Source organism: Cetorhinus maximus, chromosome 1 (assembly GCF_964194155.1).
Source record: "Cetorhinus maximus chromosome 1, sCetMax3.hap1.1, whole genome shotgun sequence".
In the NCBI taxonomy this organism is placed as follows: domain Eukaryota; kingdom Metazoa; phylum Chordata; class Chondrichthyes; order Lamniformes; family Cetorhinidae; genus Cetorhinus; species Cetorhinus maximus.
The window spans coordinates 94,573,227-94,598,602 of NC_135879.1; the positions used below are offsets into that span (position 1 = coordinate 94,573,227).

General features: G+C 42.9%; 1 protein-coding gene across 1 annotated transcript in view; it reads right to left on the minus strand.

Moving 5' to 3' along the window:
- wdfy3 (WD repeat and FYVE domain containing 3) overlaps positions 1-25,376 on the minus strand; it is a 405,362-nt gene that overhangs the window by 315,369 nt on the left and 64,617 nt on the right. The window contains exon 3 of the mRNA XM_078543892.1: positions 7,670-7,793. Within this exon, the coding sequence (XP_078400018.1) occupies positions 7,670-7,793 (124 nt within the window). The remainder of the gene's footprint in view (positions 1-7,669; positions 7,794-25,376) is intronic.

Genomic DNA, 25,376 nt, shown 5'->3' on the forward strand with positions numbered 1-25,376 from the left:
ATTGAGCAAAATGTTTTAAATTGAACTAGTTATCACACATTTGCTTAGCGAAAGCCTGCTCACTGACGCTCAGTTTGGGTTCCGCCAGGATCACTCAGCTTCTGACCTCATTACAGCCTTGGTCCAAACATGGACAAAAGAGCTGAACTCCAGAGGTGAGGTGAGAGTGACTGTCCTTGACATCAAGGCAGCGCTTGGCCGAGTGTAACATCAAAGAGCCCGAGCAAAACTGGAGTCAATGGGAATCAGAGGGAAAGCTCTCTACTGCTTGGAGTCATACCCAGCACAAAGGAAGATGGTTGTGCTTGTTGGAGGTCAATCATCTCAGTTCCAGGACATCACTGCAAGTGGGCCCAACCATCTTCAGCTGCTTCATCAATGACCTTCCCTTCATCATAGGGTGAGAAGTGGGGATGTTCGCTGATGATTGCACAATGTTCAGCGCCATTTGTGACTCCTCAGATACTGAAGCAGTCACTGTCCAAATGCAGCAAGACCTGGACAATATCCAGGCTTGGGCTGACAGTGGCAAGTACCATTCACGCCACACAAGTGCCAGGCAACGACCATTGCCAACAAGAGAGAATCTAACCATCGGCCCTTGACATTCAATGACATTACCATTGCTGATTAAATCCCCCACTATCAACATCCTGGGGGGTTACCATTGACCAGAAACTGAACTGAACTAGCCATGTAAATACTGTGGCTACAAGAGGTCAGGGGCTAGGAATCCTGCAGTGAGTAACTCACCTCCCGACTCCCCAAAGCCTGTCCACCATCTACAAGGCACAAGTCAGGAGTGTGATGGAATACTGTCCGCTTGCCTGGATGAGTGCAGCTCCAACAACACTCAAGAAGCTTGACAACATCCAGGACAAAGCAGCCCGCTTTCTTCCAGAAGCATTCACTCCCTGCACCACTGAACAATGGCTGCAGTGTGTGCCATCTACAAGATGCATTGTAGTAACTCACCAAGGCTCCTTAGGCAGCACCTTCCAAACTCATGACCGCTACCATCTACAAGGACGAGGGCAGCAGATATATGCGAACACCATCACCCGGAAGCTTCCTTCCAAGCCACTCACCATCCTGACTTGGGAATATATCACCGTCCCTTGACTGTCACTGGGCTAAAATCCTGGAACACCCTCCCTAATAACACTGTGGGTATACCTACACAACAGGGACTGCAGTGGTTCAAGGCAACTCACCAGCACCTTCTCAAGGGCAATTAGGGATGGACAATAAATGCTGGTCTAGACAGCGACACCCACATCCCACAAATGAATATATATAAAAAAACATGCCAACAGGAGCCTGCAAAATAAGTGGTTTAAACCTAATTCAAATCCTCTTAAAGATAATGGCCAGGAAACTACCAGGCAGCAACATAGGGGGGACAGGGAAACAGAATATGTGGTCAAGTGGGTTACAAATGTAAAAAGTGCTCTGATTTGGAACCAAACTGGAGGGTAACAAGGAGTCTGGGCAGAGTAGATAAGGAAAAACTGTTCCCATTGGTGGAAGGATCAAGCAAGCACAAGAGGGCACAGATTTAAAATAACTGGCAAAAGAAGCAATGGAAACATGCGGAGAAACTTTATCATGCAGTGAGTGGTTTGAATCAGCAAGGGAAGAGGAAGAGGAAGAGGAGGGGGTCTGGTTTTAAAATCAATTATCGGCAATAAAGCAGACCGTGTCCATTTGCAGGAAGACCTGGACAAAATTAAGGCATGGGCTATTAAGTGGCAAATAACAACCGTGCCAGACAAGTGCTAGGTATTGACCATCTCCCAACAAGATCGAATCTAACCATCTACCCTTGACATTCAGCTGCATTACCATTGCTAAATCCCTCACCATCCACATCCTGGGGATTACCATTCACCAGACACTAAACTGGTTCAGGCACAGACTGGCGTATAAGAGCAGGCCAGAGGCTGGGAATTCTGCAGTGAGTAACTAATTTCCTAACTCACCAAATCCTGTCCATCATCTACAAGGCACAAGTGTGGATTATGATAGAATAGTCTCCAACTGCCTGGATGAATGCTGCTCCAACAACACTCAATAAGCCTGATACCAGCCAGGACAAAGTAGCCCTCTTGTTTGGAACCCCAACCATTACCTTAAACATTCACTCTCTCCACCAACAGCGCACAATGGCAGCAATGTGTACCATATGCAAGACGCACTGAACCAACTTGTCAATCCTCCTTCCAAAGCTACATCCTCTACCAGCTAGAAGGAAAAGGGGGGCATACACATGGGAACACTGCCAACGGTAAGTTCCTCTCCAAGCCACACACCATTCTGACTAGGAATAATATCACCATTCCTTCACTGCCGTTGGGTCAAAAACCTGGAACTTCCATCCTAACAGTACTGAGAATGAGCCTACACTAGGTGGATTGCACAGTGCAAGGCAGTGGCTCACCACCACCTTCTCAAGGGCAATTAGGGAAGTGCAACAAATGCTAGGTTTGCCAGCAACACACTCAACCCAAGGCACAATTAGCAAAGCATACAGGATCTTGGAATTCTTAAATAGAGGTACTGAGTACAAAAGCAGGGAAGTTATACTCCACTTTACAAAGCTTTGGTTAGCCTACAACTTGGTTATTGTATCCAGTTCTGATCACCACACTTTGGAAAAGATGTGAGGGTGCAGGGGAGATTTACTAGAATAGTTCTAGGGATGAGGAAGTTTAAGTTGGAGGAGCTGGGTTTGTTCTCCTTGGATCAAAGGAGATTCAATGGAAGTGTGTAAGATTATAACAGTCTTAGATTAAGGCAGACAAAGAACAGCTGTTCCCATTAGTTGATGGCACAAGGAAGTTGGGGACACAGATTTAAGGTTCTGAGCAAGATGTGTTGGGGTGATATGAAAAAAAACCTATTTTACACAGCGAGTGGTAATGACCTAGAATTCACTGTCTATGAGGGCGGTCAACAATCAATGATTTCAAAAGGAGATTGGATGGCAATTTGAGGGATATGCCTTGCAGAGGTGCTGTAATGACTCTACGACTAGATTTGCAGCACTCAGGCAGGCCCAGGTTTGAGTGAAAGAGCATGGAGTAGAATTAGGGCACTCAGTACAAATCTGGCTGGTGGATGGAGAAGGGAGTAAATAGTAAAGTATTATGTCAGCGTAACACGTTAGGCTAAAGAAATACTCAATTATCATGGCAATGCGATGTTATAAAGTAATGCTCAGAGAAACTTTTTATATGTCGCTATATAGTCAGGATTTCCACCATTCAACACATGGCCAATGTGGTTTCTCAGGTCAGGTTGAAAAATGGCCTGCGGCTAACAGGCATCAATCAAGGAACAGAAGAGGTTTAGAAAGAATTCCACAGCATAGAATAATGATGACTGAGTGCTACCAATGATAGAGCAAAAGCAAAGGTGATGAAGAAAATGCAGAGGGAGTGGACTAGGGAATATTACAGCGGCAGAATAAGAAAGGTCATGATATAATTGATGACAATTTTGAAACTAACCTGGGAACCAGCAAAGGTCACAGAAGCCAAGAGCAATTAGTTTGTGTTTGTATAGTGCAAGGCTAAGGAGGCCATCAGTGAGAGCAGTGGACAAAGAACATCGTGGGAGTAAAGCATAAGTGTATGCAGGTGACAGTCCAGGAGTCTTAGCAGTCTTTATGAGGGACAAGATGGTAGATTTCAAGTTGAACACAATTCATTGTAGAGAAATTACAACAGTACCAATCAAGTCACTAGTCATTATAGCATATAAGTTTGAATTTTGCATTTTTTATTTAAACTTTGAGTTGACAGTCAATGCCAGCACACGATCGACAACTCATCTCCTGACCCATACATCCGTCACCCGGCCCCCCACTAAACACCACCAACCACCCCCATAACCAACCCTATCCCCCCCAATCCCAACAAATGCCTAACATCTACAAGGCACAAGTCAGGAGTGTGATGGAACACTCTCCACTTGCCTGGATAAGTGCAGTTCCAACACTCAAGAAGCTCAGCACCATCCAAGATAAATCCACCACCTTAAACATTCACTCATTCTACCACCGGTGCACAGTGGCAGCAGAGTGTACCATCTACAAGAATAAATGCAACACCTCGCCAAGGATCCTACGGCAGCACCTTCCAAACTCATGACCTATACCATCTAGAAGAATAAGGACAGCTGGTGCTTGGGAATGCCACCACCTGCAAGCTCCCTCTCAAGTAGCACACCATCCTGACTTAGAAACATATCACCGTTCTTCCACTGTCATTGGGTCGCAATCCCAGAACTGCCTTCCTAAGAGCGCTATGGTGTACCTAAACCAAACAGAATGTAGCGGTTTGAGGCAGCGACACACCACCATCTTCTCAAGGGCAATTTAGGGTGGATATAAATGCAGACATTGAAAGTGACATACACATCCCATGAATGAATAAAAAAAACACACATTTCCTCAGGACAGAGATTTGTCATAGCCATGGGCAATTATTTGCTTTTCATCTTGCCTGCAGATCAAATTTTCAGGGCTGATATTTTTTGTTGAATATCAGCTTGCCTGCTATATAAATTGTTGACTTAATGCCCTGTCCCAATATAATTTCATAACACGTACATCTGACTTTTAAAATATTTATCCAATATTTTTGTTTTGGTATTTAAAGACAGTAATGTTTTAACTAACTAAAATACAATGGGGAAAGAGCGGGAGTAAGGCATTGAGATACAGGATCAGCCATGATCATATTGAATGGCGGAGCAGGCTCCAAGGGCCGAACTCCTGCACCTATTTTCTGTGTTTCTACAACAACTTATATTTATATGGCAGTTTCAACATAATAAAATATCACAAAGCGTTTCAGAGGATCATTATAAAAAAATGACACTAAGCTACATAAGGAGGTATTGGGGCAGATGACCAAAATCTTGGTCAAAAGGATTGGTTTAAAGGGGTGTCTTAAAGGAGGAAAGAGAGGTAGCGAGGCAAAGAAGTTTAGGGAGGGAATTCCAAAGCTTAGGGCAGTTGAAGGCACAGGCACCAATGATGGAGGAATTAAAATTGGTGATGCTCAAGAAACTAGATTTGGAGGAGCACTGGGGATCTCGGAGGATTCTAAGACTGAAGCAGGTTACAGAGATAGAGAAAGGCATGGAAGCATTTGAAAATAAGGATGAGAATTTTAAAATTTAAAATTGAGGTATTACTAGGCCAGAACTAATGTAGGTCAGTGAGCAGAGGGGAGGTGAGCAAATAATCATTATGTACCAAGATAGTGGCCTGGCGGAAACATCCTGATCCATTCAGAGTGTAGCTCAAGTGCTTATTCTTGCAGTCAGCATGATTTATTAGTTTGCATAACTGTCCAGTCATGGATCTGGTGTATGCAATGCACTCTTACAAGACATTAAAAATAACAATTTTTAAAATTATTCTTACAAATTCTACATAATTATTGCATAATTGACCATTACAAGTACACTTTAGGAATTTAGCATGAAGTACAGAATGTTTCTACAGTCCTTTCATGACAGCAAATTCCTGAAACTCTCCTAATATGCAATACCTTGCATTTAGCTCAGATAATTAACTGTCATTTTGTTGAGGTGCCCCGTGTGCAAAACAAGGGTCAGAGGGAATCAACTGAAAGAAAAAGAACCATAAAGGGAATAAAAAGAGAGAGATTGAAGATTTCATGCCTATTGATTAACAGAATGCTCCAAGCAAGGCTTATAAGAATTTTGGCATGAAAATGAAAATGTAAAAAAGCTATTTAATAGGTCAGGGTATCACTAATATGAACTTGGTTTTCAGACAGTGTTCAGCACAGCTGGGAGAGCAAAAGTATCATACTGGTGCACAGCATTCAATGTTTCTTGCTCTACTTTAGAGCTCTTTAACATGCAGAAAATTACCACAAGTTAAGTTTGATGATCATAATGATCTTGACATGCAATATAGACAACAGTGGATTAAGGGGGTTGTTATTGGAAGGGGGGGGGCAGCGGTGGTGGTGGTGGAATGTTTACTTTTTACCATCATATTTCACACCTGCAATTTTTCCACAGGTGCAAAACAATCTAAAAATAGTTGTAAACCTTCTGAGTTACAAACACACTGGTAAGTGCATTCCAATCTGCAAGGCTTCTTAACTAAACAACAACTTAAAGAGAGGCGCCTTTGATCCCATTCAAACTGCTAGGTCCAGCCTCTCTAGGCAGAGAGGAAGTTTCCTGATTTAAATAATCCTGATGGTTGCCTGTGCCACTGGGGTGCATCTTGGGTGTCTGGCAGGCAGAGGGACAGGCATATACATGCTCCATGTACCAAATAAGTTCTCTTTGAGAGTGCTAAAAAAACACAAAACTTTTCAACATCTTCAGTTCCAGGTCAGGACTGAAGTGGATTTTTCATAAGAACATAAGAAACAGAAGCAGAAGCAGGCCATTCGGCCTCTCAAGCTTGCCCTGCCATTCAATACGATCAGGGTTGATCTGCCCCAGGCCTCAATTCTTCTTTCGTGCCAGCACCTCATAGCCCTCAACTCCCCAATATTTTAAAAATCTATACCTCCTCTTTAAATACTTTTGTGATCTAGCCTCCACAACACTCTGGGGTTGAGAATTCACCACCCTCAGAGAAGAAATTCCTTCGCATCTCAGTTTTAAATGAGTGCCCCTTATTCTGTAACTATGTCCCCTAGTTCGAGATTCCTCCACAAGTGGAAACATCTTCTCAACATCTACCCTGTCAAGCCCCCTCAGAATCTTGCGCGTTTCAATAAGATCATCCCTCATTCTTCTAAACGTTAATGAATAAATGCCTAACTTTAGCCATTCTTGATAAGTCAACCACTTCATCCCAGGAATCTCCCTAGTGAATCTCTTTTGAACTGCCCCCAATGCCAGTATATCCTTTCTTAAATGCGGGAACCAAAGCTATACACAGTACTCCAGATGCGGCCTCACCAACACCCTGTACAGTTGTAACAAGACTTCCCTATCTTTAAACTCCAACCTCCTAGCAATACATACCAAAATTCCATTTGCCTGCTTAATTACTTGCTACACCTGCATGATAATTTTTTGTGTTTCAAGCACAAGAACACCCAGATCCCTTTGTGCTGCACTTTTTTGGAGTCTCTCTCCATTTAAATAATAGTCTGCCTTTTGATTTTTCCGACCAAAGTGCATGACTGCAGCAATTTTATACTTATTTGACACGCCAGTCTGCCATGGATTTCCAGGCTATGACCCAGGAAACATTAAGCCTGGTAGTCCACTCCCCTGGCTGAGACTAGGTGTACCAGTGTCCCAATCTAATTCTGTTACAGTTCTAGACGTGTAGTGCGACTACAGATTGTCAACCCAAGAGCAACTAAAATAGTTCTAATGCAAGTACCTTTATTTTGCACATTACCTTAAAAACAGGTTAGCAATTAAGTAGTATATTGTAGGTATTATTTTCATTCAGGAATAGTTAAGAATTCATTGCAGGTATAATTCAAAGTTGGGAAAAGTTGAAACATTAGCATTTTATTGCAGAAAGCTGTTGATGAATGAGTTACTTAAGCTGATACTTGCTGTTACACGTGATCTAATTAGTATTCCTTTCTGAACATTATGAAATCTTGGTATGTCATCTTCCATCCAAAATTCAAATATCCCATACCTGTGGATTTATTTGAGGCTCTTCTCCTGATTTCAGTCACCATTAAGCGCGATACCTGGGCAGCAAACTGCAAGAGATCTGAAAATTTCTCCGTCATGCTGCCAGGAGGAGCATTTCCAAATACCTGAAAGGTGAACAAAAATAATGCAAATTTTACAAATAAAAACAAAGCAGGTGCACAATGTGCAAGAATTGGCATGATTATTTTTTATGAGTCTCTATCCTTAATTTCATTCAACATTTATTAGTATTTTTTTCCCCCCAGATATCACTTGGCAAAACAATAATTTACCTATATTGTGGCTTACGCACGCAATCTACAGTACATTTTTTAAAAATTAAATACAGGACTTCAACCACCTGCACTTATAAAGTCCATCTTAAATTATTCTGTAGCAGTTTCTGCATCATGCTTTTGTCTTATGCCAACAGCCTTTTATGGCCTCACTCCCTAGTGTTTCAACATTTTTCAGGGCAGTTCATCATTCATTTACCCTGATCATATGCAAGCATGCTATGCCAGTGGAGCAGTATAAAAAAAGCGATAAACATAAATCATTACTAAACACTATTCCTGCACCTGTGTATGTTTCTAAGGATGGGCAGTCAGACATTATGCTCTTCCCTTTGAATTCCAGCTGAAAAGTCTTTTTAATAGTCTTTTAAAGATCATCGACCTGAAATGTTAGCTCTGTTTATCTCCACAGATGCTGCCTGACCTGCTGAGTATTTTCAGCATTTTCTGGTTTACAGATTTCTAACGTCCCCAGTATTTTACTTTTGTATCATAAATAATGTGCCCAGTTTTGGTTTCCAAAATACAAATTAAACAACAAAGCACTGGCAACAGAGCAGAAAATAGCCTCTGATCCAGAGTGTTAAAAGTATGAAGAAAGTAAAAAAGGTTAGAAGGAAAGGCTGTTGGAACTTAAAAGCATTAAGAGGATAGATAAATTAACAGATGATGAACAAAGTACCTTTACAGTGGGATTGTGCCCAACTGTCTATTCTTAATGTATGATCTAGGAAGTGCCAGCCAGTTATTTCACTAAGCTATTATGACCCTGACCGCACACATGTACTTTCCAGGAGGGATCATGGGATATTGACCATAGAATGTTTACAGCACAGAAACAGATCATCAGGTGGCAGTGTTGCCACCACCTCAGGAATCTTGCCTAATTCCATTTTAAAGATTACAGACTGCGAGCAGTAATGTTCTCCTTTTCCAAACAATTCCAAAACTCTGTACATTCTGCTTTTTAAAAAATAATTTATGGACTCTGCTTCAATAATGATTTGTGTTAGAGAATTCTACGTTCTAATCACCTGCACTTTAAAGAATTTATTTTCACTGCAAGAACTGGATAATTCAGTTGTCTGATCGCTTGTTACCTTTCCAACCAGTGAAAACAATCATTAGGTCATCATAAATCTTCATAATCTTGAAGACTGAGGTTACTGCATAACCTTCTCAGCTTCAATAAAAAGGTCTCAAATTCTCAAGTTTCTCCTTCTAATTGTAACACATTAGCAATTCAATAATGTACAATTTTTCATTACTTTTATATTCTATATACTTAAAGCTATATACAAGGATCCAATTGCAGACTCTTTTATATCTAAGTCATTAGATACAGGCTCATTACATCTGTTTTTTATGGCTTTATAAAATTACCATGAAACCTTAAATTATCTGTGCATTTGAACACCAAAGTCCCTCTGCCCTTCTATCCCAGTTGCATCATTTAAAATGTATATTTGTCTCTATTCTTACTCCAAATGGATTTCTACATTTTTTTTTACATTGAATTGTATCTGTCAGCTATCTACACAATCTGTTACCTGTGTTCCCTTTTAATCTTTCACATTTTCTATACACCAAATTTGGTAAAATCTCAATATTGTTCCTTCAATTCCAAAGTTCAGATCATTTCTGTATATTGTAAATAAGAGTGGTTTCAATACAGACACCACTAATCTCATCTTTTATGCAAAACTTTATTTTGTCTCCTACCCTGCCCTCCATCCATCTGGCCACAATATCCTCAAGGATATATGAAACTAAGTTTTGGTGGTATCTTATTAAATACCTTCTAATAATTGATATGAACCACATCCACTTAACTTTCTTTATCTATGCCATCTTATGTGTCATCGCACCAACCCTCTTCTGCATTTACCTCACTGCAATACTATACCTCGCCTCCAGCGAACTACCCACAGGCATGAAAACCACAGAACAGATATAAAACTGTTCAAACTATGTCGTCTTCAATCCAAAAACAAAATCACTCCAACCTCAGTCTAGAGCTTCAGTATGCAGATGAAGCTTGTGTCAAAACACTGGAGAAGTACCATCAGCAGAGCCTTTACAAGAGCCTCTAAATCTGGTGGCAAAAAAGGTGGTCCAACAGCAGTATCCTCTCCCAAGGCAACATGCACAGCATCGGGGTGCTTATCATTCAAAATGAGCTCTGCTGCATGGAACATGTTGTTCATATATCTGACACCAGGCTCCTGAAGTAACTACTCTACTCAGTCGCAGAGACCTCTCAGCATCCTCAAAGAGATCAAACATCCCTGCAAACTCATAGGAGTCCCTGGCTTGTGCCCAAACAAAATGGAGGTTTATTCAGAAAGGCACCAAACACATCAAGCGACTTCATCAGGAACACACAGAAGCAAAGTCGTAACATTGGAGAGAGCACACAAATCTCCAAACACCTCATCGACCCAGATAAAAGCAAAATACTGCAGATGCTGGAAATCTGAAACAAATAACAGAAAATGCTGGAAAAACTCAGCAGGTCTGACAGCATCTGTGGAGAAACAGAGTTCACGTTTCAAGTCTGCATGACTTCCTCAGAGCGCTCTGAAGAGTCATACAGCCTCGAAACGTCAACTCTGTTAATCTCCCCACAGATGCTGTCAGACCTGCTGAGCTTTTCCAGCATTTTCTGTTTTTGTTTTACCTCATCTACCCAACCTTTCAAGAACCACATGTCCTGCATGTGGCAGTCTGCAGATTGTGCCATTTCAGAATCCATCGAACCCAAGGAACTATCTCAGGAGAAAAGGAGCTCCTGTAAGTTCAGTTCACATTATATATTGGTTATTTTAAAAGATCCCACAACTGAAAAACATTTTTTTTATTCATTTGTGTGCGCGTCACTGGCTAGGCCAGGATTTATTGCCCATTCCTAATTGCCCTTGAGAAGGTGATTGCAGGGGGCATTTAAGTGCCAACCACATTGCTGTGTTCACATGTAGGCCAAACCAGGTAGGAACAGATTTCCTTCCCTAAAGGATATTAATGAACCAGATGGGTTTTTACAACAGCACAGAATAGTAAAGAATTTACTTTTGAACATTTTTTAAAACTTTCGCCAACGGAAATAATTAACAACAGTTAACTATTCAGATGAGAATTTTGCAATAGGGTGGGTGTAGTGGGGCCTCTGCCAGCAGGTGGCGATGGTGGGGGAGATGGTTAGACCGGAGAACTGGTCAGCCCCTGTGGGCTCCTTTGTGCAGGATGAAGTGTCTTTGGCAGGGATTGGGGTGGGGTTGTTACAGTAGTGGAGCCAGATGCCATGAAGAGAGGGAGAAAGCTGCAGCAGGGAGAAGAAACAGAAACCCAGGACTTGTGAGTTGCAGTGTAGTAACAGCCAAGACCACAAACAAGGCAACCCAAAGCCTCTGACAGTGACGAGAGAACCAGGAAGGGGAACTGAGGCAGGTATACGGCTATTGGGGACCTAAGCCGACCATCTGGCAGCACCCGAGTCCAAGATGCCATGAACACAGAAAGATTCCCTTCGTGTCTGCAAGGCAAAGTAATCTGGCTCATGTGATCACAGGAAATTAGCAAAAGGAGCTCCGCCAACTGAATTCTGCTACCCAGTTCAGGAGTTAAGCTCTCAATGGTATTTTGGTGGATCTGGAATATCGACCTCGAATGTGCATTGCAAATAGTTAGTTTCTCGGCATTAAGCTTTTCCATTAATGTTTATAAAGATTTGATGCTAGTGGAATAAAGAATCCCCATTTTATAATCTCTATGGAGTCCACATGCTTGAATCTCATGTAACATGGGGAAAAGAATGACGACCTTAAAACCAAAGAGCAGCAAATGAATTGTACAGATTTAAAATAATAAATGGGCAATTTTCTGTTTACAAAAAGAAGTACATTCTTAAACATGTTTAAACCTAAGGTGTAAATCACCCTCCAAAAGTGCAGTTGCTGTTTTTCATTGATCACGCAGAATATGGCATCCTGGCAGATAGTCTCTACTGTACTTGACCTCTTCCCCTCTGTTGGAATAGCTGACTATTGACATGATTTTTATTCAAAAAACCTGATTAGGTTTTTTATTGTAACCACAGTAACAAACCATGGAAAATGTACAGCTGCTAGCTCATTCCTATAGTTGCAAAGTGCCAAACTGACAGGGGGTCAACGATTGTTTTTTTTCAGGGGAGGTGATGATGGTTGATAGAAAGGGGCAACACCCGAAGAGGGAGAACCAGTAACAATAATCGGCTGACATGGGGGCCAGAAGGGGAAGGGGAATATGGTGAAGTATGGTGGGTCTCTATTCACAGTAGACTTATACTAAAATCAGCTAGGTTTTCTTATAGCCGCAGGTTTTCAAATGTGCACATTTTGACAACATACAGCAAAAAAAAAATTACACACATTTTGATATTAAAAACTATGTTGATCAATAAAAAAAGACAAGTTTAAAAAATGTGTGCTTTCCCTATTTTGGGGAGATGCAATTATTTACACAATTGAGATTTGAAAGATACAGGCAGTACTATTTTTATACTACATAAATGCTACTTACCATCCCTGCGTAATTAAAAATGGTAAAATACTGTAATTAAAAGAGGCTGATATTTACAGCCAATTAGTGTTTACCTAACCCTCATATTAAGGCACAGGAATTACACCTCAAGCTTTAAACAAACCAGAAGACCTTCCCTTCTCTTTGTTGGTAAATTTTATTCAATATTATAGAGCTGACTAGAAAAGGAAATTAGTTTATCACAGAAATATCCTTTGCCAATATCCTTTTTCCAGTCTATAGTAATTTTTCTACCTCAGATGTTGCAGTCGTAATGGGTCATTATTCCATGGAAATCTCAGAAAGGTGCTCACAGAACAGGAAGAACCATTGTCTTTGATAGCTCCAGACATCCGTGTATCTCCAAACACCAAACTTGTATACAGTGCACCCTACCTTGGTCACAGATGGAAGTGGACTAACTGGTGAATAAATTAAGTGAGCCCGAGTGGTCCGCATCAATGTGAGAATGCCTGGTGAGAGAGTCTGATTGCAAATATAAATCAAGAGCTAGATAGATGGGTTGGTGGAGTGGGCGGTAAAGTGGCAGATGGATTTTAACATAGAGAAGTGTGAGGTCATACATTTAGAGAGGTCAAACAGTTACAGGGATTACAAAATAAATGGGAATATACTAAGAGGGGTAGATGAAGTGAGAGATCTTGGCGTACAAGTATACAGGCCCCTGAAGGCAGCAGTTCAAGTAGACAAGGTTGTAAAGAAGGCATATGGAATGCTCTCTTTCATTGGCAGAGGCATAGAATATAAAACTAAGGATATAATGTTGGAATTGTATAAAACACTGGTGAGGCCACAACTGGGGTATTGTGTGCAGTTCTGGTCACCACATTACAGGAAGGACGTAACGGCTCTGGAGAGAGTGCAGAGGAGGTTTACAAGAATATTGCAAGGGTTAGAAAAGTGTAACTATGAGGAGAGATTGGATAAGTTGGGGTCATTTTCCTTAGAACGAAGAAGGCTGAGAGGTGACTTGATTGAGGTGTACAAAATTATGAGGGGAATAGATAGAGTGGACAGGATAAAATTGTTTCCCTTGATGGAGAACCAGGAGACATAGATTCAGGATAAGTGGCAGAAGGTGTAGGGGGGACATAAGGAAGACCTTTTTTAAGCAGAGGGTAGTGGGTATCTGGAATTCGCTGCCCAAGTTGGTGGTAGAGGCAGAAACTTTAAACTCTTTTAAAAAGTACCTGGATTTTCACCTAAAGTGCTGTAAGCTGCAAGGCTATGGGCCGGGTGCAGGAAGGTGGGATTAGAAAGGGCACCTGGGTATCCTCAGGCTGGCATGGACAAGATGGGCTGAATGGCCTCCTTCTGTGCTGTAACTTTTCTATGGTTCTATGACATGTGAAGTTATAGTACCCAGGAATCATGGAACTGATCTTTTACATGGTGGGACTTGCCATGCAGGAAGAGGAGCTGAAATATAATTGCAATGTGCAATTAGTGTGCTCCATAAATGTACCATGAATCTCAGTGAACTCTGGATACTCAGAGTTATTACGTTAAGACTTGCAGTCTCTGTAGTTGAGGTGTTGGACAAACAAGGCAACCTCAAAAAATTATTTCCCCCCTCCTTGTGAAAGTACAATTTTCAGTTACATCTATGTAGGTGGGTATATTCCATGAATTTTCACTTCAGATGAAGAAAGAATCTTGATGATTCCACCAAGTTATTAATAATTTTGTTCAAGAAGGAATGTAGTGTGCTCTATGGTTCCATGGCACATTGTCAAGGGAAGGGTGCTAAATTAGCCTCTATTTCCTTGAATCCTTTTGTCCAAAAAGAGTCTACAATACAATACAAATGTAGCAGATGGAGACCATAAGTATACAGGTGGAATTGGTTTACCAATCACTTACAGGAAAGGAAAAACAAAAATAGCTGGAAAGCAGGTCTGACAGCATCTGCAGAGAGGAATACAGTTAACGTTTCGAGTCCGTATGATTCTTCATCAGAACTAAAGAAACATAAAAATGAGGTGAAATATAAGCTGTTTAAGGGGAGTGGGACAGGTAGAGCTGGATAGAGGGCCAGTGATAGGTAGAGGCAAAGAAAAGATTGCCAACGATGTCATAGACAAAAGGACAAAGGGGTGTTGACAGTGGTGATGTTAGCTAAAGGATGTGCTAATGGTGACATTAAGGGTAGAAAGCAGGACGAGCATGTGACAGATGGCCCTAGTGGGGGTGGGGTAGAGGGAAGGGACGAAATAGGCTAAAAGGTGGAGATAAAACAATGGATGGGAATAAATTTTAAAATAATAATAGAATAGGTGGGAAAAGAAAAATATATTAAAAAAATATATAACTTATTAGAAAAAAGGGAGATCGGAAAGGGGGTGGGGATGGAGGAGGGAGTTCATGATCTGAAGTTGTTGAACTCAATGTTAAGTCCGGAAGGCTGTAAAGTGCCTAATCGGAAGATGAGGTGCTGTTCTTCCAGTTTGCGTTACTACAGTCCGCAGTATTTTGCTTTTAACTTACAGGAAAGGGCTAGTAACACAAAGCTCTATTTGTTTCAATATACTTTGGCCCAGAACTTCCATTCCCCAGGGGGAAACATAACCCAGGGAATGCACTGAGAGACCTCCCGGAATTTCCCAGGCCAAGACTGCACGGAAGTTTAAACTTCCAATGGGCAATTACCCTGTACCTGGAACCATCTGGAACTCTGATTTAAATCGGAAATTTCAGATGGTTCCAACTCTCTTAGCAGAATAGTTACCCAGGAAAAAAGTGAGAAGGATGAAAACCAATTCTAACACCTGGGTAACTATGGTACTGACCACTCACCACACTCCTCTGACTATCCTGCCGACTACCCCCCATGACTCCCCCAGCCCCCAAAAACCCCTGCACCCCGACCACCCCAACAAACCACTACCCTGATTCACCCACCCACTCTACTCCTGCCCCATCTCAACAAGCCACACACCCTCACCCTGACTCAGCCACACACCCTCACCCTGACTCAACCCCACCCCCTCACCCTGACTCACCCCTTCCCCCAACCCCGTAAAAAACGCGAGGAGTACTCAGCAGGTCAGGCAGCATCTGTGAAGTGAAACGCATTTCAGGTTGCTGACCTTTCATCAGAGCTGGAAAAATCTTTAGATGTAATGGGTTGTAAACAAGTACAAAGGTAGGGAAATAGGAGAGGTGAGAAATGAACAAAAGGGAAGGTCTGTGCTACAGTGGAAGGCAGGAGAAATTAAATGACAAAATGGATGTTGCTGCAAGGTAAAACAGGATGGTAATGGGACAAGACACAAAAGATGGGTCTAAAAGGGGTGTGAATGGGAAAACACCAACAGCTGCAGTCTGAAAAAATGTGGGCAGAGTTATGATCTGAAATTGTTGAATTCAATGTGTCTGTAAACTGCATAATCGAAAGTGTACGTGCTGTTCCTCAAGCTTACTTTGAGTTTTACTGGAACAATGATGGAGACCAAAGTCAGAGTGGGAGGAAATCAGTGAATTAAAATGGCAGGTGACCGCAAGTATGAAGTCATGTTTAGGGACTGAATGGAGACATCCTGCAAAGCAATTATTCCAGCTGCGTTTGGTACCCCCAGTGTGGAGGGGACCACGTTGAGAGTAGCGAATACAGTATACTAAATCGAAAGTACAACAAATAAATCACTTTCATCTTCAAGGATCGTTTCTCATTTGGATGGTGGGAACTAATTTTGTTATTTTGTAAAGTCTGAATATTAACTTCCTATCCAAGGCTGATATGAAATGCCATCGTAATTTTATGTGTAGTGCACCCATACACCGAGCATGCTCCAAGGTGAGGTTGCCTTCCATATTGATAGATGCGGGCATACAAGAAAAGTGTTGAACTGGCTTCAACACAGCCTTTGGAAAAATCTGTATCCTATAAAAGTCTTATGAAGTGTGCGTTCATTCCTATCCTCATAGGTCTTCATTTCTTACATTCTGAATTTTAAAACGGTTGCTCAATATTTTTCTCTCTAATACTGTACCTCTAAAATGCATATGTTTTTGTGTTTTGTATAGCAATATTTTTATAATTCCAAGTTGATCTCCCATGATGTGATAAATCGGCAGTCATGGCAAAAAACAATCTTTGGGTGAAAGAGTTTGAGGGTGAAGGATAACTTGCCTAAGAGTGGTGGGGGGAACAAAAAGCTTGGGGCGCGGGGGGGGGGGGGGGTGCTGGAGAGAAGAGAGAGGTAAAGGAACAGAAGGAAGATAAGGAGCTGGCGAAGAGTCATTACAGCACAGGGGGGCACCATGAGGCCATCAAATCTATTCCGGTTCTCTGGAGGGCAATCCAGTCAGTCCCACTGCCCCGCTCTCTCCTCGTAAACATGAAAGGTTATTTCCTTCGAGTGTCCATCCAAATTGTTCACTGGTCTCAGGTTCCACCACCCTCGTAGGCAGCGAGTTCAAGGTCATGTCCAATAATTATATTTAAAAGTTCCTCTTTACAGTCCCTGCATCTCTTTCCGAAAACTTTAAATGTGTGTGTGTCCAGTCCTTGTATCACAGAATCTCACAGTGCAGACGAGGTCCTTCAGCTCATCAAGTCTGCACCGACACACGAGAAAGACCTGACCTACCAACCTAATCCCAGTTACCAGCACTCGGCCCACAGCCTTGAATGTTATGACGTGCCAAGTGCTCATTCAGGGACTTTTTAAGGATGTGAGGCAAACCGCCTCCACCACCCTCCCAGGCAGCACATTCCAGACCGTCACCACCCTCTGGGTAAAAAAGCTTTTCCTCACACCCTGCTAAACCTCCTGCCCCTCACCTTGAACTTTTGTCCCCTCATGACTGACCCTTCAATTAAGGGGAACAGCTGCTCCCTATCCACCCTGTCCATGCCCCTCATAATCTTGTACACCTCGATCAGGTCGCCCCTCAGTCTTCTCTGCTCCAACGAAAACAACCCAAGTCCATCCAACCTCTCTTCATAACTTAAATGTAACATCCCAGGCAACATCCTGGTGAATCTCCTCTGCACCCCCTCCAGTGCAATCACATCCTTCCAAAATGTGGTGACCAGAACTGTACACAGTACTCCAGCTATGGCCTCACCTAGGTTCTATACAACTCCAACATGACCTCACTACTTTTGTAATCTATGCCTTGATTGATAAAGGCAAGTGTCCGACATATGCCTTTTTCACCACCCCACTAACATGCCCCTCCGCCTTCAGAGGTCTATGGACACACACGCCAAGGTCCCTCAGAATTTCCTAGTGTTATGCCGTTCATTGAATACTTCCATGTCAAATTACTCCTTCCAAAGTATATCACCTCACATTTTTCAGGGTTAAATTCCATCTGCCACTTATCTGCCATTTGACCATCCCATCTATATCTTCCTGTAGCCCAAGACACTCAACCTCACTGTTAACCACCCAGCCAATCTTTGTGTCATCCGCAAACTTACTAATCCTAACCCCCACATAGTCATCTATGTCGTTTAAATAAATGACGAATAATAGGGGACCCAGCACAGATCCCTGTGGTACGCCACTGGACACGGGCTTCCAGTCACTAGAGCAGCCTTCTGTCATCACCCTCTGTCTCCTACAACTAAGCCAATTTTGAATCCACCTTATCAAATTACCCTGGATCCCATGTGCATTTGCCTTCTTTATAAGTCTCCCATGTGGGACCTTGTCAAAGGCTTTGCTGAAATCCATATAAACTACATCAACTGCACTACCCTCATCTACACACCTGGTCACCTCCTCAAAAAATTCAATCAAATTTGTTAGGCATGACCTCCCTCTGACAAAGCCATGCTGACTATCCCTGATCAAACCTTGCTTCTCCAAGTGGAGATAGATACTCTCCTTCAGAATTTTCTCCAATAGTTTCCCTACCACTGACGTGAGACTCACTGGTCTGAAGTTCCCTGGCTTATCTCTCCAACCCTTCTTAAATAACGGGACCACATTAGCTGTTCTCCAGTCCTCTGGTCCCTCCCCCGTGGCTGAGAGGAATTAAAAATTTGGGTCAGAGCCCGTGCGATCTCCTCCCTTGCCTCCCTCAGCAGTCCGGGATACAAATCATCCGGACCTGTAGATTTGTCCACTTTTAAGCCTGCCAACACCTCCAATACCTTGTCACTCCCTATATCAATTTGCTCAAGAGCCTCACAGTCCCTCTCCCCGAGTTCCATACCTTCATTCTCATTCGCTTGGGTGAAGACGGATGTGAAGTTTTCATTCAACACTCTACCGATGTCCTCTGGCTCCATAGAATTCCCCCTTGGTCCCTAATGGGCCCTTACTCTTTCCCTGGTTATCCTCTTCCCATTGATATACTTACAGAAAATCTTGGGATTTTCCCTACTTTTACCAGCCAAAGCTTTCTCATATCCCCTCTTTGCTCTCCTAATAGCTTTCTTAAGCTCCACCCTGCACTTTCTGTACTCCACTAATGCCTCCACTGATTTGCTCCCCTCGTACCTGCTAAAAGTCTCTCTTTTCCTTCTCATCATATCCTGAATATCTCTGGTCATCCATGGTTCTCTGGGCTTGTTACTCCTTCCTATCACCCTAGAGGGAACATGTTGAGCCTGTACCCTCCCCCAATTTCCTTTTTGAATGCCCCCCACTGCTCTTCTGTAGATTTCCCCACAAGCAGCTGTTCCCAATCCAACTTGGCCAGATCCTGCCTTATTTTACTAAAATCCGCTCTCCCCCAATCCAAAACATTTTTTTGCAACTTGTCTATTTCTTTGTCCATAACAAGCTTAAATTGTACAATGTTGTGGTCGCTATCACTAAAATGCTCCCTCACCACCACCTCAGCCACCTGTCTGGCTTCATTCCCCAGAATTAGGTCCAGCATTATGCCGTCCCTTGTTGGACCCTCTACATATTGACCTAAAAAGTTCTCCTGTACATATTTCAAGAAATCCACTCCATCCAAGCCCTTAACACTATGTCTATTCAATTAATGTTGGGAAAGTTGAAATCGCCTAATATAATTACCCTATTGTTATTGTTTTTACACACCTCCGTGAATTGTGCACATACTTGCTCCTCAATTTCGCACTGACTATCTGGGGGCGTTGATATTAAACACCTAACAATGTGGCTTCCCCTTTTTTATTCATAAACTCCACCCACAAAGCTTCATTCGATGCCCCCTCCAAGATATCATCTCTCCTGACTGCAGTACCTGACTCCTTAACTAACAATGCAACGCATCCTCCTCTTTTACCCCCTCCACTGTCTCGCCTGAAGATTCTATATCCCGGAATGTTGACCTGCCAATCCTGCTCCTCCCTCAACCACGTCTCTGTGACGGCTACTATATCATAATTCCACGTGTCAATCCTCACCCTTAACTCATCCACTTTACCTGTAATACTCCTGGCATTAAAGTAGAGGCCATCCAGCCTTACCTTACTCCCTTGAAACTTAATGCAGCTGTACTCCCTCTGACTTGATTGTCATACTGTATTATGATGTGCCCCTATTCTGCTAACATTGTGTCCCCTCCCCCTGCCGAATTAGTTTGAACTCCTCCCAACAGCACCAGCAAACCTGCTTGCAAGGATGTTCGTCCCGCTCTGGTTCAGATGTAGACCGTCCCGTTAGTACAGGTTCCACCTTCCCCAGAAACGGTCCCAGTGATCCAGGAATCTAAAACCCTCCCCTCCTGCACGAACTCTTAAGCCACGTATTCATCTGCGCTATTCTCCTATTTGAGCTCGCTAGCACGTGGCACTGGAGTAATCCAGAGATTACAACCCGAGAGGTCCTGCTTTTTAGTCTACTGCCTAACTCCCTGAATTCTTGATGCAAGACCTCATCCCTCTTTCTACCTATGTCATTGGTACCAACATGTATCATAACCTCTGCCTTATCACCCTCCTCCTTCAGGATGCCCTGCAGCCGTTCAGTGACATCCCAGACCCTGGCACCAGGGAGGCAACACATCATCCTGGAGTCACGTTGACAGCCACAAGAACACCTATCTGTTCCCTTGACTATAGAATCCCCTATTACTATTGCTCTTCCTCCCCTCCTGTACAGACAGGTTGCTTGTGGTGCCAGAAGCTTGGCTCTGTCTGCACTCCCTGGAGGAGCCAGCTCCCTCATCAGCCTCCAAAATGGAATACCGATTTGCAAGCGGAACCCCAGGGGACTCTTGAACTACCTGCCTGTTTCTCTTGGACTGCCTGGTGGTCACCCATTCCCTTCAGCTGCGGTGTGACCACCTCTCCAAACGCGCTATCCACGATGCTCTCAGACTCGCAGATGCCCCACAGTGTCCCCAGCCACCGTTCCAGCTCTGAAACCCGAGCTTCCAGGAGCTGCAGCTGGACACACTTCCTGCACACATGCTGGTCCCGGGCACTGGAAATGTTCCCGGCTTCGCACCTGGAGCACACCATGTCTGTGAGTTGCAATTTACGCTGTATGAGAAAAGTGTGCTGGAAGTGTTCTTCCCTTTACATTTGGTATTCTTGCAAATTGTCCTGATGAGTACAAGATGAAAAGCTTTGACAAAAAATGTCTCTTTTTCAGCAATACTCACCCATTACTGTTGGTGTGGGCAGGGGGTGACAAATCAAGTGGGAGAGATGGGTTGGTTGACTATGCCAACTCCCATTTAATTGTTCAGAGTGGTTCGAGGGGTGGAGGTGGGCCTATTTTACTGCTTTATATTGAGAGGGGATTTGAATTGCACAAGATCCCATTTTAGTACTCATAGCAACATAAGAAATAGGAGCAGGAGTAGGCCATTCAGCCTGTCGAGCCTGTTCTGCCATTCAAACAGATCATTGCTGATCATCCACTTCTATGTCATTTTTCCCCACTATCCCTATATCCCTTGATGTCACTAGTCTCCAGAAATCCATCGATTTCGGTTTTGAATATGCTCAATGATTGAGCTTCGACAGCCCTCCGGGGTAGAGAATTCCAAAGGTTCATCACCCTCTGAGTGAAGAAATTCCTCATCTCAGTCTTAAGTGGTCTTGCCCCTAACTCTGTGTGCTCTGGTTCTAGACTCACCAGCCAAGCGAAAAATCCTATCCACATCTACCTGTCATGCTCTGTAAGGATTTTGTAAGGTTCATTGAGATCGCCTTTCATTCTTCAAAACTCTAGGGAATACGGGCCCAGTTTCCTTATTCTCTCCTCGTAAAACAGTAGGTGAGAGCATATGAGGGTAGCAGTGGGGAATTAGTGATTTCTACGCTGGATAACATTTTGATGCTCAGTGAAGGGTGGCTGATATATACTAGGTCCCATTATTCCTCAGCTGGCGTGAGCTGTGTAAGGTAAGATTGTTGCTTAGTTTTTGGGTATGAGTTGAACTGGTAAAATTTCACAAATCGATTGGAAGTTTGTTGCTGACTTTCCAATGTCACTACTATTCTTCCTGGTATAAGCTGTGAGGGCCAAGTTTCACATCAAGTCGCAGACTTGTCCAGACTTGTCTGCTGTCCAGACTTCAAAGCTCATAACAGTCATGCCGACATGAGTACATCACTGGTGTATCCTAAACAAAAACAAAACAGAATTACCTGGAAAAACTCAGCAGGTCTGGCAGCATCGGCGGAGAAGAATAAAGTTGACATTTCGAGTCCTCATGACCCTTCAACAGAACTGAGTAAAATTAGGAGAGGGGTGAAATATAAGCTGGTTTAAGATTGGGGGGAGAGAAGTTGGGGGGGGGGGGGCGGTGGGGGGAGTGGTTGTAGGGACAAGCAAGCAGTGATAGGAGCAGATAATCAAAAGATGTCACAGACAAATGAACAAAGAGGTGTCGAAGGTGGTGATATTATCTAAGAGAATGTGCTAATTAAGAATGGATGGCAGGACACATAAGGTACAGCTCTAGTGGGGGTGGGGTGAAATAAGACTAACAGGGCATAAAAGGTATAGATTTAAAAATAATGGAAATAGGCGGGAAGAGAAAAATCTATATAAATTATTGGAAAAAACAAAAAGGAGGGGGAAGAAACGGAAAGGGGGTGGGGATGGAGTTCAAGATCTAAAGTTGTTGAATTCAATATTCAGTCCGGAAGGCTGTAAAGTGCCTAGTCGGAAGATGAGGTGCTGTTCCTCCAGTTTGCGTTGAGCTTCACTGGAACAATGCAGCAAGCCAAGGACAGACATGTGGGCAAGAGAGCAGGGTGGAGTGTTAAAATGGCAAGCGACAGGGAGGTTTGGGTCATTCTTGCGGACAGACCGCAGGTGTTCTGCAAAACGGTCGCCCAGTTTGCGTTTGGTTTTGGTTTGCTTGCAGGCTTCCCTCAGTGCCTGATCAAGGAACCCAGTATCAGCACGTTGGGGGGGCCCATTGAGACATCACCTACCCTTGCTGCCAACAGCACCCCCTCCTACCATTACTCACCTGTGGCATGGAATCCAGGTTTGATCCTTGGGCTCAGGTTGGCACCGTACCAGCAGCAGCCACTGCCTCCTCGACAGCACTGCAATTCAATAGAGCTGCCAGCCTCCAACTGGCCGGCAGCTCTCGACAGGTGGGACTTCCACCCCCAGGTCCTTAAACCCAGGAGAAGGCCAACTGCTGGCCTGTCAAGTGCCTGAGTGAAATGGCATGCTGCAGGCCTTCCCTAAAAAAGGTGATGCAGGAACTCGCCAGTTCTTCAGCCAGCGGCTGAGGCGCCACTGTTCTCAGGCAATACCTTCAAATTAATTCAATCAGATATAAATCCAAGCATTGCAATATACTTTAGACAAGTAAGCCACAATAATTTTTAGCCACAATACCTTTGCTGCATTAAGCACAATTCTGCCAAATATTCACGTAATCTAAACAAATCATATCAAAGCAACTGTATTCCCTTTAACATTGCAGAGTCAGTCATTATGAAACATTTGTGCATTGCATTATGATACAGTAGTCACCCACAACATACAAGTTCGAGAATTATTTATACACTTTCTTCCCTTGTTTGTGATTATCGCATAACTAATAAATCAAATTAGTTGCAAGGCTATTTTACCAAAATAGGATTGTTGTTCCAGTTATTAATACTCATCGCCCAAATCCAGCTGGATTAGGATAATTGAGAGTGGGAACTGGCTGCAGGAAGGTTCAACAATATCCTGAGGAATAAATCATGTGATTATGCACATACAAACCTTTATGTAGATTACAAGGGCAACAATTTATCCTAACATAGCTTTTCCCATTGACTTTGGTTTCCTTGCAGAGGTTATGGTTCCAGGTAGCAGTCAACATCCAATACCCTTACCTAAGTGGCCACCATTTACATGTGAGCCTTGACAATTAGTGCATACAGAGTATTTGACAGTGGAGATCGTCACTGCAAATCATGGGGTCAGTTAACAGCCACATATTCACATTTGCAGGCAAAGGGGTAGCAATCAGCAGTGGGAATCCTAGGCATATTTTACTTGCGCAACCCAGGCATGCTATAACTCATTACAGCAAGCCAATTGTTCCCCAGATTAAGATCAGCTAACTTGACACATACAGATGATCATACCTGGGGCTTTCCTTGTTTTTGTGCTCAAAGGACAAGAGACACTGGCATGAGACCCCCACTCCTATCTAACTGCTTTGAAGATAAAAATTAAAAATGTTTTTCATTATATGACAGCCTAGGCTCAGTGATAGAATGCTTGCTTCTGAGTCAAAGTCATGAATTCAAGAATTGTTTCAGGTCTTGATAATATAACAGAGGGTAACACTTCAGTACAGAACTGAGGGGTGCCATATTATTGAAGGTGCTGTACTTTCACTGTGTTGTTGAATTGAGGCCATGTCTGCCCAGTTAGATGGGCATAAAAGACTCCATGGTGCCATTTGAAGAGAAGGAGTTTCTCACAGGGCCCTGGGCAAGAGTTATCCCTTAAGAAACATAACAAAAAATGGATTAACTGGTCATTCATCTTATTGCTACTTATGAGATCTTGTTGTAAACAAACTTATGGCCCCGTTAACTTATGTAGTAGTGGAAACATTTCAAAGTGATTCATTGACAAGAAGGGCTTTTGAATATCCTGAAAACCAGAAACGCATTATATAAATGCAAGTTTGTGCTTTCTTTTTATTCTTGGTATCTCAAGGCAATCATATAATCACAGAATGGTTACAGCACAGGAAGTTGACATTTGGTCTGCTATATCCGTGAAGGCTCTTAGCAGGAGCAACTCATAGCCCCATAGCCAACCCTACAAATTTTCTCTCTTCCAGGTGCTTATCCAATTCCCTTTTGAAAGCATCAGTTGAATCTGCCTCCAATACAATCTTAGGCAGTGCATTCCAGATCCTAATCACTCACTGTGTAAATATATTGCCATTCATGTTGCCAATCTTTCGCCAATCACCTTAAATCAGTATCCTCTGGTTCTCAATCCTTTCACCAATGGGAACAAATTTTCCCTGTCTACTGTCTGGACCCCTCATGATTTTGAAAAGCTATCAAATCACCCCTCAATCTTCCCTTCCCTAAGGAGTACAACCCCAGCTTCTCCAATCTACCTACATAACTGAAGTCTTTCAACCCTGGAACCATTCTCATAAAACTTTTCTGTACCCTCTCTAAAGCCTTCACACCCCTCCTAAAGTGGGTTGCCAGAATTGTATGCAATACTCCAGCTAAGTCTGAACCAGTTTTTTTTAATATGTAAAGGCTCATCACAACAACTTTACTTTTGTACCCTATGCCTCTTAAAAAGCCCAGGATCCCCTCCCTTTTTAACCACTTTCTCAAAGCTACCCTGCCACCTTCAATGTTGTGTGCACACAAACCCTTAGGTATAGGTCTTTGTTCCTGCACCCCCTTTAGAATTGGACCCTTTAGTTTACATTACCTCTCCTCAT